The 13,064-nt window shown below is 40.4% G+C and overlaps 1 protein-coding gene across 4 annotated transcripts in view; it reads right to left on the reverse strand.

Moving 5' to 3' along the window:
• The window catches only part of LOC121948060 (ecto-NOX disulfide-thiol exchanger 2-like), a 219,905-nt gene that overhangs the window by 68,377 nt on the left and 138,464 nt on the right, over window positions 1-13,064 (reverse strand). For 2 of the 4 annotated variants that reach the window (XM_042493314.2, XM_088080894.1), the window contains exon 4: window positions 3,272-3,427. In XM_042493314.2, coding sequence (XP_042349248.2) covers window positions 3,272-3,427 — 156 coding nt within the window. Of the gene's footprint in view, window positions 1-3,259; window positions 3,428-13,064 lie in introns of all 4 variants that reach the window. The other 2 variants (XM_088080895.1, XM_088080893.1) reach the window with 1 other exon arrangement.

Consider the following 13,064-nt stretch of genomic DNA (forward strand, 5'->3'; position numbering starts at 1 on the left):
AAATGACAAAAGAGTATTTTTAACGAAAGTTTGGAACATGCCCAGTCATGTTTGTACAGCTAAAAGTGGGTGTTTTTAAATGAGAAAAGAGGGCATTTTTTAACAGACAAAGCAGGTATCTTTTAACAAGTTAAACACATGTCTAGCCATTTCTGAATCAACAAAAGTGGGTATTTTTTAACAACAGGTAGGGACAATTCCAGACATGTTTATAACAACACAAACAGCTAGTTTTTTAATGACAAAATGACACAAGTATTGACATGTCAAATTGTGTTTCTAGTCACAAAAGCAGATTTTTCTGAACACCAGGTTGGAACATTTCCAGACATGTTTGTAGTGACCGAACAAGGTACTTTAAATCAAAACATTATGATTTCCTTAATCTAACTGAGTGCTTTTTGTGCCTATACCTAACCACAGCATTGTCACAACAAAAAAATTGAAAAATTGAAAATTGAAATGTAGAAAATTTAAAGTCTTAACATATTTGATATATGAAATATGCAAATGTAACATATCTGTGGATTGCAGAAACATACATTGCCAACCTTTATTCTGGCAATTGCACTGATGTGATTTAAAACTAACCTCTTCTTGAGAGGTGGGAGGCCTGATTGTGTGAATTAGTTCTACAATAAGAAGAGATATTACAAACAAGATCTTTCATACTGAATTTAAACATGAAAGTGCTTATCTGTCACACATTAATACCATATTGTGAGATATTAAGTTTCTATATAGATAGAAACCATATAAGAATGTAAATTAGACACTTGACAAATCAAAGGACGACACTGCATTAATGCAAAATCCTATAAGCTTCATGTTGTCATCAAGCAGTGCTGCAAACGTCTTTGCAACATTACCCACAATGGCCCCATAAAACCAGATATAACAGGCAATAGAACCTCAGCATAAAATAGTACAGAGAAATCATCTCACAGCATATATTGTCTTATCATCTAATCCTATTCTGATGCTTTGCTACTGAAATATGAAATAATGCATTTATGCTGCATATTGGCATAAATTGCAGGGGCATTTTCTAAAAGGATATAGGGGGACTGGACTTGTTGTCACAGAGGCAATGGCCCTTGTGGGAGCCATCTAAGAACTACCACTGAGAACAGGAAAAGTGTTCAGTCTCTCCTGCACTACTCTGCTGCTCAGTTTATATAATATTCGCTCTTTAACTTTTGGTGACCTGCTATTTTGTACGGTCAACACGTGCTGCCAACATTTTCTCCTGGCAGAGAACGAAAAATTCTCCTCTTATTCCTTCAGTACTCAGTGGAAAGATTAAGCCAATTACCATGAATCACCTATAATGGCCCACAGGGGACGGTACTGTAGCTATAAGTAATAATGACAATTTAACAATTTAATTATGAGAGCAGAGACTTTTTGCCCCTTTGTCCTTATTTTCACACCGCATTTTGTAACGGATCAAGGATTCATTTTTCAGCTCCTAATGCACAAACCTTCCATAGTAAAAAAAAAAGTCTATATATGTGTGTTTGTCCAGGGATTTGTGTGCAAAAGAGTGTTGGTACATATGCATATGTAACAGTCAGACAGAGACAGAGACCTTTTGAACTGGAAGTAGTAGCTGGAAGACTCAATGGTGATCAAGTAATTAGGTGGATTTGACCCCTTAAACACGTGGTAGTACAGGACGAGATGCAGCATGTGATAGAGCGAGAGAGGGAGAGCTACATATGTTTCTATGGTACAGTGGAGCGAGCAGGTGAAGAGAGATTAAGACGAGATGCTGCGATAAGGGTGAGTTGAGCTAAGATGAGGACAGAGTCCATCACCTCTCTGGCCTGGCATATTGAAGACAGCAGCGCTGTGTTATGTGCTCACAGAGGTCACTCCTCCAATTATACATTCACAGACATCACACAAGCACACACCGGCATGCATACACACACACACACACACACACACACACACACACACACACACACACACACACACCTTAACACCTCCTTTAATCCCTCTAACCCCTCCCTGTCTTCCTCCCCTCCTGATGAAACGTGAATGCAAATCAACCACGCTCTACTGGCTAGAGGTGCTAAGCGGTATTAAAGGTGACGTTAAGGAAGAATACTGCCTGATTCTTTGGTGTCACATAATATCTAACTGGTGCATAGGTGCCCGAGTGTGAGGACAGAGGTAAGTCACGGATAATGCACACTACTGCGTCAATAAGTAAAACATACACAGGCTCCCTGAAGACGGGTCAGCTCACACTGTTTCTGCTATGCTTACACAGGGTCGTTATGGGTATTAGAAATTTTTATTTAATGCTATTTTAAGCTCAATTTGAACTAAATTCAACCAACTTTTGGACAAATCATCTGTTTCTTATTCAAGCACTGCAATTAAGTATAAAGGTTAGTTTATATTTGGTCTTGTGCAGAGACAGGTTTTTATGTAGGAATGTGGGTGAGTGACTGTAGGTAAGTGCAAGTATAGAGTAAAAAGATATTTTTAGGTTCAGTGGTAGGTTTAAATATTTGTGACATCAGAAATGAGGACTTTTAAGAGGTTAAAGGTCCAGTCTGTAGAATTTGAAATAATATACTTGCAGAAATGGAATATAATAAAATAAGTATGTTTTCTTCAGTGTTTACCTGAGAATAAGAATTGTCGTGTTTTCGTTACCTTAGAATGAGCGGATTATATTTACATAGGGAGCGGGTCCTTGTCCACAGAGATCTGCATCTTGCATTGCCATATTTCTACAGCAGCCACAAACAGGCAAACCAAACACTGCCTTTAGGGCCATTTTTGTGTCCACCATAGTAGCTGACAGCAACTCTGAGATGGAGGGGCTGCTTTATTCAGCATTTTCCTGGTCTAAATCATCAGGTTCTTTTATTTTATAGAGGAAGACACCACAGAAGATAATTTTGCTCCCGGTAAAAACCTGCACGTCTGGATGTCAAATTATGAGAGGAGAAAAGGTGACAACATATTTGCAGGTGCTGGGCAAGTACAGCGTTTGAATTATGTAGATCAGGGTAAATTATTGGGTCGATTGCAATCTGCAACTGGAGCTTTAATTTATTGACAAAAAGACAGAAACATGGATGAATAAAATTAAATGTTTCTGGCTATCAAGATCAAGACTAAAATTTGAGACTATTTCACAACTTTTAAAGCCGAATATTTATAGACTTTAAATTAAGTCAGTTTAAGACTTTTTAAGAAACCAATCATATCCACTACAACAGCAGTGATAACTTACTGTGAGACTTACTGGGGTTGGGAGGAAACAGCGTGCAGCTCTTGCAGTGGATGATCTCCTTGACAGCTGGTGCATCCTGGGAGAGGGGAGGGGGCGCCAGGCTCAGGCCGGGCATCATGGGATTTATGGGGGTAATGCCAGTCATCAGCCCAAGACTGGGGTCAAAATCTGGAGTCAGGAGAAAAACATGGATGAGAATACATAGAAAGTAACACAGGAGCAGCTGCTGTGGGGAGGCAGTGACACACATATTAAGGAATTAGCTTTTTGTTTCTGAACTGCTCGTCAGTCACAGCTAACCTTTACTGTGACATCATTTGAGCACATGCTGGCTGTTTTATGTCCCATTTTACATTGTGTACTTCCTCCATGAGCACAGAGCAATACTTCTGTCAACAGTGGTGACACACAAGCAGTTTATAAATAACTGAATATATCAGGCTCTCATGAATAAATCATCTGACGAGAGACATGAATATTTAAACTATTTTTACTTAGTCTCTTGTCTTTTTTGCATTCTCTCTCCTGGTGTCTGTTCCTTCTTGAAATCTCTCCCTCACACACACACACACACACACACACATAGACAAACTTGTACACTACAACATTCTCAACTCCCTTTCTCCTCCTCTTTAGTCTGTGAATGATGACCTGTAACATCACAAAGAAATATCAGGAAAAATAGACGCTATATTCACAGGTACTGATTTTAGACTGCACCTGGGCACACACAAACACACATTCCCATCTTTTTTTGATATGCAAATACACTGCCCTCTCCCATGAGTCTCAGCCACACCTGCAGCAGACAGCGGCAGAGAAAGGATGCCATTGTATGCATGTGTGTGTCTGCAATGCCGTGCATGCCAAGCCTCCATCCCCGTGAGTGACAAAAAACTTGACTGAGACAAAACTGAAATGACAAAGCAACAAAACGATGCAACGCTCGCTCAAGAGGACGGGCGGCAAGGTTTTCTGCTCCTGCTGGAGTCGACGGTGAGAGAAAACTAGTTAGATTATGCAGCAGAGGAATGGGTGAGATGGAAAAAAGTTATCAGTGACACAATGCTGATGCACTAAACACCGTAAAGATGAAGAGATGTGATATTTGGCTTGCTTTCTCTGTCTCCCGTTGATGACCCCGACATCCGTCTTTAGCCAGGTGACAGAGGCACAGGAGGCAGGTAATAATGGAAACACTGCTTGGATGGCAGAGCGATGAATGACTTCTTCTGGTGAGGTGGAGGAGAGGAAGATGGATAGCTCAGAGGGAGAGAGATAAGTGAAGCAGTAAAAGGGAAACAGAGCTATAAAATCTGATCCAATTATTATTATTACGGCACACCAGGATGTACCGTTTTCCATCAAAACTGTATCTCTGTGTCTGTCTGGGGTGGTTGCAGATGTCGCTAATTGTATTCTTATCTCTATTTATTGAAATACAAAAACAAGAGCTGGCTGCTGTTTGGCAGCATTGTTATGCAACGTATCCTTTTCACAATATCACAACATGTTTTGTTGTTGTCTGTCTTCTGGGTTTGACTTTGTTTGGCAGCAGCCTCTCATATCATAGAATCAGAGTGTTTTTTCAAAACAAGGACCAACCATAACTACAACTTTTGTCTGCGCATTACACTGCAACAGTGAGGTAATTAAGGAGGAAAGAAAACATAATGTATTTACCATACTGCACTTTAATATAAAATTGACAGCGCAATAAAGTTGATTTTCAAACTGAACTGAAAGTAAAGGAAACTAATGGTTGCCTTGAAGTTGACAGAATTCAATAACCTAGACACTGCTGTTGGAATATGTTCAGAATTGAAAGAATACAAGCCCTGCACCTCATTCGAAATCAACACAGTTGGCTGTGAGACACCAGGTTATTACTGGGGAGGTTAAAGTTTATTAAGGATGAGAAACGAGAATCGGTTCCAGTTGAGAACCTGTTCCAAATCCATTCGAATCACATGCCTCCAAGCTTGTCAGTTCCTTTTATTAATGCCAGCATGTTGTGCACAAGCGCCACTGTTTCCCAACCACGCAGCACGTCAGGGTTAACATGTTCTGCTAATATGCTATTTTACAATAACATTAAAAGCAAGCAGGCTTAGCATTTTTTGTCCAACTGAGAAAAACTAAATGAAAACAAATGCTGTACAAATTTTCTCTTATTTAATTCACAAAGTGGTCTGACCAAGCCACAACCTCTGACGCTGAAAGATGAAGCCCATGTGAAAGTGCCAAAAACTGTAGTTTATCAGGCTGGCCATCCCCACAGACCCCATATAAAAATGCCCAACTTTACAGCAGAAATAAACATGTACTACCTGGTACAAAAGATAGTTTGGTCTCTAATTGCAATATTAATGACAACTGTACTGGAGGTGATTTCTTATAAGTCACCTGTTTACATTTTATTATGGCCCATATTTCCTCTAATAGGAGGCACCGAAGAGGCATCCTGGTCAGACACCCGAACCACCTCAACTGGAGGAGCAGCAACTCTGAGCTCCCTTCAGATGTCTGAGCTCCTCACCCAAACTCTGAGGCTGAGCACAGCTATTCCATGGAGGAAACCCACAATGCCATTTTTTCGGTCACTACCCAAAGCGTATGCCCATAGGTGGAGGTTTGGATGTAGACGGACTGATAAATCGAGAGCTTTGCCTTCCAGCTCACCTCCTTCTTCATCACAACACTCCGGCACAGCACCTGCATCACTCCACACAACACACCAATCCATCTCACACTCCATTTCACCCTCACTCAGGGCTGACTGCCTGTGCTCTGCATTCGTTTCATTCATATTTGTGCGCGTTTCCCGAAAGCTGACAGATACGATCATAGGGACAGTGTAACATTCTTCAAGCAAGATATGACCGTCAGGGACGAAAAAGACATTAAAAAAGGCCAGAGCAGAATGAATTTGTGATGTCGTGAAAAGAATTCTGTGTTTAAATGTCATGATGTATTTAACGGCCTCACAGATCACCGCCGTCTACAACGCTGCCTCCATTAAAAGTTACTTTTATTACAACCTGCTCCACCATTGCCTTGTTTGTTGCAGTGTGAAACTTCTGACTCTGCCCCTTTAGTGCCATCTTTTGCTATATTTCTGACGACATAAAGGAAGCATGTAAATATGAGGGCAGTGCTGTTTACAAAGTCTTTGGGTGAGACAAAGAGGACACTTTACTCTCAATATTAGAACATGTGCATTTGTCCTCCAAAATAAAAACACGAAAGTAGCTGACTTTTTCAACAAAAAAGACATTTTCACCATAAATTGTTGCAATGAAATGTACAAAATTATGCATAAAAATCATCAGAATGCTGAAAATTAAGTCTTTTATGCTGAAAAGTTTCTGGTGGAGGACCCACAAACCAACATTTCATAAGTCTCCCCCTCAGATGTTCAAACAAAAGCTACACTCTTGCACACACTGCTATAAACTCCCAGAATCCCGGCCTTAACCTCATTTTAATTAGAATAGAGAAGGGTAATGGAAAAGATGGGGAGAGTGACGCGGAGCATCTCTGAGGGCTGAGCAGTGTGATGCATGCAGCCTTTCTGTTTCTGTTCGCTCCTCAGATGCTCTCAGCTTCGGTGCCAAATGTTAGCAAAGTTGGCTAAACAGATGCTGGCACAGTTTCCTCTATTGACATCCAGTGTGTTTGCCACTTCAGCTCACCGAGATGTCAGCAGCCATAGAGGAGGCTGAACTGTGATCAGGACACATGCTCTGATGTTTTCACATGATAGATGATGGTCGAAGAACCTAAAACGCGAGATCTAAAATATGAAACTTGACAGATGCGATATTATAGGTGGTGATTGCGGGTGGCTAATCTGTGGTTTCACTATAATATCTCACCTTTTTGTGGGTCCTAAATGCAGTGCAGCAGGCAGAGTTCTTTCTATCTACTTCGCAGCTGGATGCCACTCTTGCGGCAGATAATTGATCTGTTGATACGTTCACAGCTGATCAGATGGATAGATGAGAGGACATATTTGCTGATTTTTGTAAGTGAAAGACAGTTTTAAGGCCCAGCAGAATGAACGGTGTAGATTCACTTTTAATGCGCTTTTCAGTGCTGCTCCTCTCTGCCACCACTACGCTATAAAAAATCCCAACAGTGTGTATATCTTAATACTGCTCAGCTATGGCAAATTAGACTATGGAGGCCCGAGGCAGAGCCAGAAAATGCTAGAGGGATTACACAACTCATATGGCCTGGGTTTGCCTTAGGGTGCCCCTGGAGGAGCTGGAATGTGTTGCAAAGAGTGGGACGTCTAGAGTACATTGCTCAGCCTGATGCCCCTTTAACCCAGCCCCGGATAAGTGGATGAAACTGGATGGATGGATAGGCGCCGTCCATGTAAGTATACCTATTTAATGTTGAGCAAAAATTAGCCTTAACAGTGTTTTTTTGACAACGATATCGAGATTTCTTGTTTCGACTCACAGAAGAATACTGTATACTGTTCCAATCTGGCTCCTGAAAAAGTGTTAATAATCAGACCTGTCTGCACATTCAGATTTAACTACCGTGACAAGTTGATCTTCCTTCATCAATCAGATATTTTTGTTCTACTAACTGTCAGCCATTGCAGTTTTGCACTGAAGACAAAAAAGGCTAGAGAAAAACATCCATTCAATCAAAGCTCAAAGGCACCCTCTGTCGCAGAAATACAGTGAAACCAAGTGGGAGAACGGTGGGTGAGGAAACGGACGTTATTGTTACTCTGAACACGCATGACTTTTCACTATCACTGACAGTTCATACTGGTGAGGGATATGGGTTACACCCTGAGTGGATACGACCAGTCGTCTGAAAATATGAGATATGAGCAGCATTTATAAACCGAGCATGACTCCTGTCATGTACATCCACTTATTCACCTGTGTGCCGTGTCTCTGTGCGTAACTTATTCATAAACATGATAATCATTAATGTCTTTTTTCTGTCAAAATGTGATCCCGTCTGTGTCAGCAGGTCTGGTTTTCTGTTACTTTTCGTACTCCATGTACAAAGGATTGAATAAGGCTCCGTCTGACCCTGGAAAACATCGAGATCAGACAAAAAGTCATCTCCGGGGTTACATCGCGGCTTCACCTGCTTCTGGCACTCTGAACTCAGGTCAGCGCACTACTTTCAACAGACACGATCTGACTGCTCAGGGCTGAGTTACTCTGTGTGGATGTGCTTTCTTCTCTGCCTGCACATTTCTGCATTGTTACTTTGTTTATCTGTTTTGCTCCATTTGCTTTGCCACAGTAATCCTATCAGACTCCAAGCTGATATTCCTCTACATAAGCGAAAATACAGCAGCAAATTTATTATATATTTCTTCAGTTGTGTTCACATCTTAAATGTTGATTGAGGGCAAATTAAGTTTGAATTTAGATTAAGAACTAATCTGATTAGGAGCGTGGCCGACTCACCTCTAATTAAAGCCATGTGTGTTTGTGTTAAATATTTGTTTAAGCACATCTTGAAAAACATCACATATTTGTTTAACCCCCAATCCAACACAAAAGTTCACCAATGTGATAATTATAAACAAGACTAAAATAAGATTCATAAGTATTATCAGTAAAACTGCACCGGATTCAATCTAAAACCGTTAAATTATGTCTGGTGGTGACGCAGATTGGATTTCTGGTCATATTTTGGTGTTTGGTGTTTTTTTTCCCCTTGTTACTGCAGAGAAACTCAAACACAGTGACAGCAGAGCATCTATGGATTTAAGAGAAAGAAATAAAGATTCAGCAATACAGACCATCCAGCTAAATGCCATCTTTAGTCTAAATCCGTCTTCTGGGGGCTTCTTTCTTTTGCACCAAGAGTCAGCAATTACAATGTCAAATTTCACAATCAAAATCCATAACAAGAAATACACATTTCTCCAGGCACAGTAGTCTTGGTAGTATGTAGCAGCCCTAAGACATTTCAGGCTTGACAGTCGTATTTTCCACAAATAGAAAATGTCTCACTTTCTTAAGGGAATCTTTATACTGTTCAATTTTGAGCTGACCATTAGGCTGTCAGCCAAAAGCTTAAAACTGAGACTGTGAGGTAACTCTACCATCAGCTGATGTAGAGCTTTGGCCAACAAAAGACAAGTTGCATCGAATTTCTAAGCCTCTAAATTTCAAGACCAAAATCCCACGATTTAACTGCTTGGGCCAAAGTTTACAAACAAATCAACTGTAAAATAACATGAAACAATGGGAAATAAACTGTCAAGATTGCATAATTCTATTGCTGAAACACATATTCACCTTAAACCCACTGTACAAAGACAACATTTCATGTTTTCCTCTTAACAATATCCTCCTCTTTTGAGTTTTTTGATTCATACAGTAGTCCATTGTTATGTTACATTATTATGTTACATCTTTGCTTTTTGGATGTCACTGTTGGTTGGTGGGTAAATTCACCACTTTGGTCCAGACTGAAATATCTCAACCAGTATCTGATGGATTGTCATAAAAGTCAGTGCAGATATTCTTGGTGGTGAAGTGAATGTTTTCCTTGCATGCCTCTTGAATAAAGAATCCAAAAACTGAGAAAGTTTTGATAAATTGAAGTGAAAGGGGTCTGCGTTCAACAACAAAACTACATCAAAACATCCGTTTACAAACTCTCACACAACTTGTGCAGAATAATTTAAGTTTCATTTATCCAGTCGTACGCTCAGTGCTTCCAAAACACAGGCATTTTCTCCTCAACATCTCAATTTAAAACACATCTGCATAAAGTCTCACACACGGACGGCTGGATAAACGAGACTTAGATTAGTCCTCATGAGTTGTGTGGAAGTTTGTGAACGTGGGTTTTGATATAGTTTTGCTGTTGTTAAACACAGCCCCGTTTTACTTCAATTCATCTAGAATTTTGTGTGTTATTGGATTTTTCGTTCACCATAGAGGAATGCAAGAAAAGTTTCCGTCATGAATTCAACATAACTTGGGGTTAGTCGGTGATATAAAAATGATGATTTTGCATGTGAAGTAAACTGTCTCTACAAACAGTCCCCTCTGGATGATGTACCTTTGGTGATCCCTTAACTTTCCATTTATCACCATAATCAGGTATAAAGAAAAATTTCCAGTTCTTTGTTTCATGAGCCAAGATGTGCAAACTAATGTCAATCTTACCAGCCATAGCCGTGGAAAAACCACATTACAACATTTCTATTTTCTACATCTATCGGTCTACACACAAACACACCTACAGTGTGTGCTTAGAAGTCCTGTGAGAGCATGTGCATGTGCAGCCACAGAGACGTGTGTGATGTTATGTTATTTACTGTCTCATCTTCCAGGGGATTTTCAGCTGCTCCTGCTCTCTCATCGCTATGGCAACAATGGCCGCTTCAGCCCGGAAGCCATGTTTTATGTTTCATCACTAACGGTGCGATGACCCAGTGTTTGAGTGGTTTCAGTGCAAAAGGGGGTCTGTAGTGAGAAACTCCTCCGAGACCCAGGGATCATGAAAGAGCCCTTAAACAAAAACATCAAGAGAAACCTTCTAGTTCTCCGACCTCCCACACAAGGCCTCCAGTCTCTGTCTGCTTATCTCTGATCTCTTTCTCTCATGCTCACTGTTTGACTCTGTTTTATTTTTTTCTAAATCCATTTCTCTGTGTGCTCCTTCATTACTGTACATGCAGCTCCTCTAAAGCATTTGCAATACAGTACAGGTGCTTTAACGTAAAATCTTTCCTAAAGGTTTGTTTAAATGTAAATGTATTTTAGTCTGCCTGTGTAGGAGGAGCACAGACATGAAATTAAATTGAAAAATATATAAATTTGACTACAATAAGCTCCTGGCTATCAATGCTGTACTTTTCTGCCATGACATAACCTCTCCTGCTCTATCTTCCTCCTCAAACTGTGATTTCCACACTTAAAGTTCCCCTCTCTGCAGAGTCAGCGATGGGTGGCAGTCGGGGGGACGGGGACTGCCACTGTGAGGCATGCTGGGTAATATGGGTAATATTTTCTGATGAGGAGACAGGCCTGAGCCTCCTGGAACTTGGTCTTTTCCTCACCCTGCCAACTGTCCCTCCATCTGCATCTCCATTTAGCTCCTAATCTTCGCCAGGTTATCTCTCAGAAACCCATCAATTCCTATTAACCGTAAGGAATTCCTCATTTGATCTGGGTAGATTGCACCTGTTAAACTCTGTGAAATTTTTATGAACCACAATTTCCATCATTAATTTTTGCACTATTCATTTTCCCCATGCCGCAGTTAAAGCAGTCTCTTGCTGGTTGCTGCAGTAGATCAAATCTTTGAGAATGAGTGTGTTTGTGTGTGTATATGTTCATGAATAACTAGTGTGGGCCAAGCGAACGCAGCAGAGACAACAGCGGGAGACTCTTCTCCTCCTGTGAGCCCTTTTGTTCTTTGAAAAATACTAAATGCTGAGTGAATTGTGTGTGTTTGCGTGTGAGGGCAGTGTATATGTGTGTGTGTGTGTGTGTGAGAAACAGGGAGAGAGTAAATTAATCCACATATTTTGTTTAGTCTCATGAGCAGCTGCCTTGTGGCCTCCATCCAATAACACTCCTAATCAGAGTCCAAACCAGCCAATCAATGCCATTATTGCTTGTAATAGAAACATCTATTTCTATGAGAAGAGCCCATCATAAATGCCCTTGTTCATGTCCTGGAGTGCTTGAAGTTAACAGAATTGCCATTTCACAGTGAATACTAACACGATGGCTATTTATGTTGTTTACTGAAAGGCAGCTAGTGGTTAAATTGTTGCCGCATCACATATTTAAACATGAAAAACTCTTTATCCCCTGCAGCTGGCTCTGACCTCTGGACTCCCACTGTAGCAAAGCAAGTACGCACCGAATGTCAGATGTGGATTCAAAACCTGAGATGGGACCAAGTTTTGCAAGTCACAAGTAAGTCTCAAGTCTTCGCACTCAAGTCCAATGTCAAGTTCAAATTCAAAGAATTGACATGTCACTGATGTTGAAGTCCAAGTTGAGTTGCAAGCCTTTTTTGATTTGGTCAGTTTAGACTTAAGTTATCGAATTTGCAGCTTGAGTCCAAATTTGAGGCCACAGCTCTGGTCAATACAGACAGTGCCTTGCTCCACAAGTTAACAGGGATATTGTGAATACCACATTATAAAAGGATCTCTACCACCTTCAGAAAGCCACTTAAAAAAACATTGCAAGGCCTTCTTGATGTTTTGTGGAATTTAATTTAAGCTAAAAGATGGAATAAATAAGGCTGAAAAACTGGCCTAATACTGACAGAGCATAACTAATTACAGTGGTGATACCTCTGAATGGGCCGCAAAACAAACCAAACAAAAGACAGCAAGAAAATAAGTGTTATGAGGCATGAAATCAAATTGGGTTTAGGTTTAAAGCTGGCAGCAAGAATATTGTTTGACATACCCCCTTTTCTTAAAAAATAAAAATGTACATTCGGGGTAAATAATCACTAATTAGTTGACAGTTTAATTCATTCACACCACGCTGTTCTGCCGAGGGCAGTTAGTGCCAGTTTAACATCCTGTTGCTACTAGCAACCCCTGCTGGCAGAGTTCCAGCAGTTTTAGTTTTACATTAAATTAACATTAAACATATTCACTGTGCTCCTCTGTAACAACTCAGTGTTCTGGACATTTTAACCATCGCCAAATTGCACGTCTATAAAAGACATTCTGCATGACTTTGCCATTACCCATTTGATTTGCTTATACAGGCTCTTGCTCTCCTCATGGCTGCACCTTTTTCCTTTGCCATAAAGCTTTTTTGTAATC

The sequence above is a fragment of the Plectropomus leopardus genome, chromosome 8, assembly GCF_026936395.1.
Source record: "Plectropomus leopardus strain MGB_pleo_1.0 chromosome 8, ASM2693639v1, whole genome shotgun sequence".
Lineage (NCBI taxonomy): Eukaryota > Metazoa > Chordata > Actinopteri > Perciformes > Serranidae > Plectropomus > Plectropomus leopardus.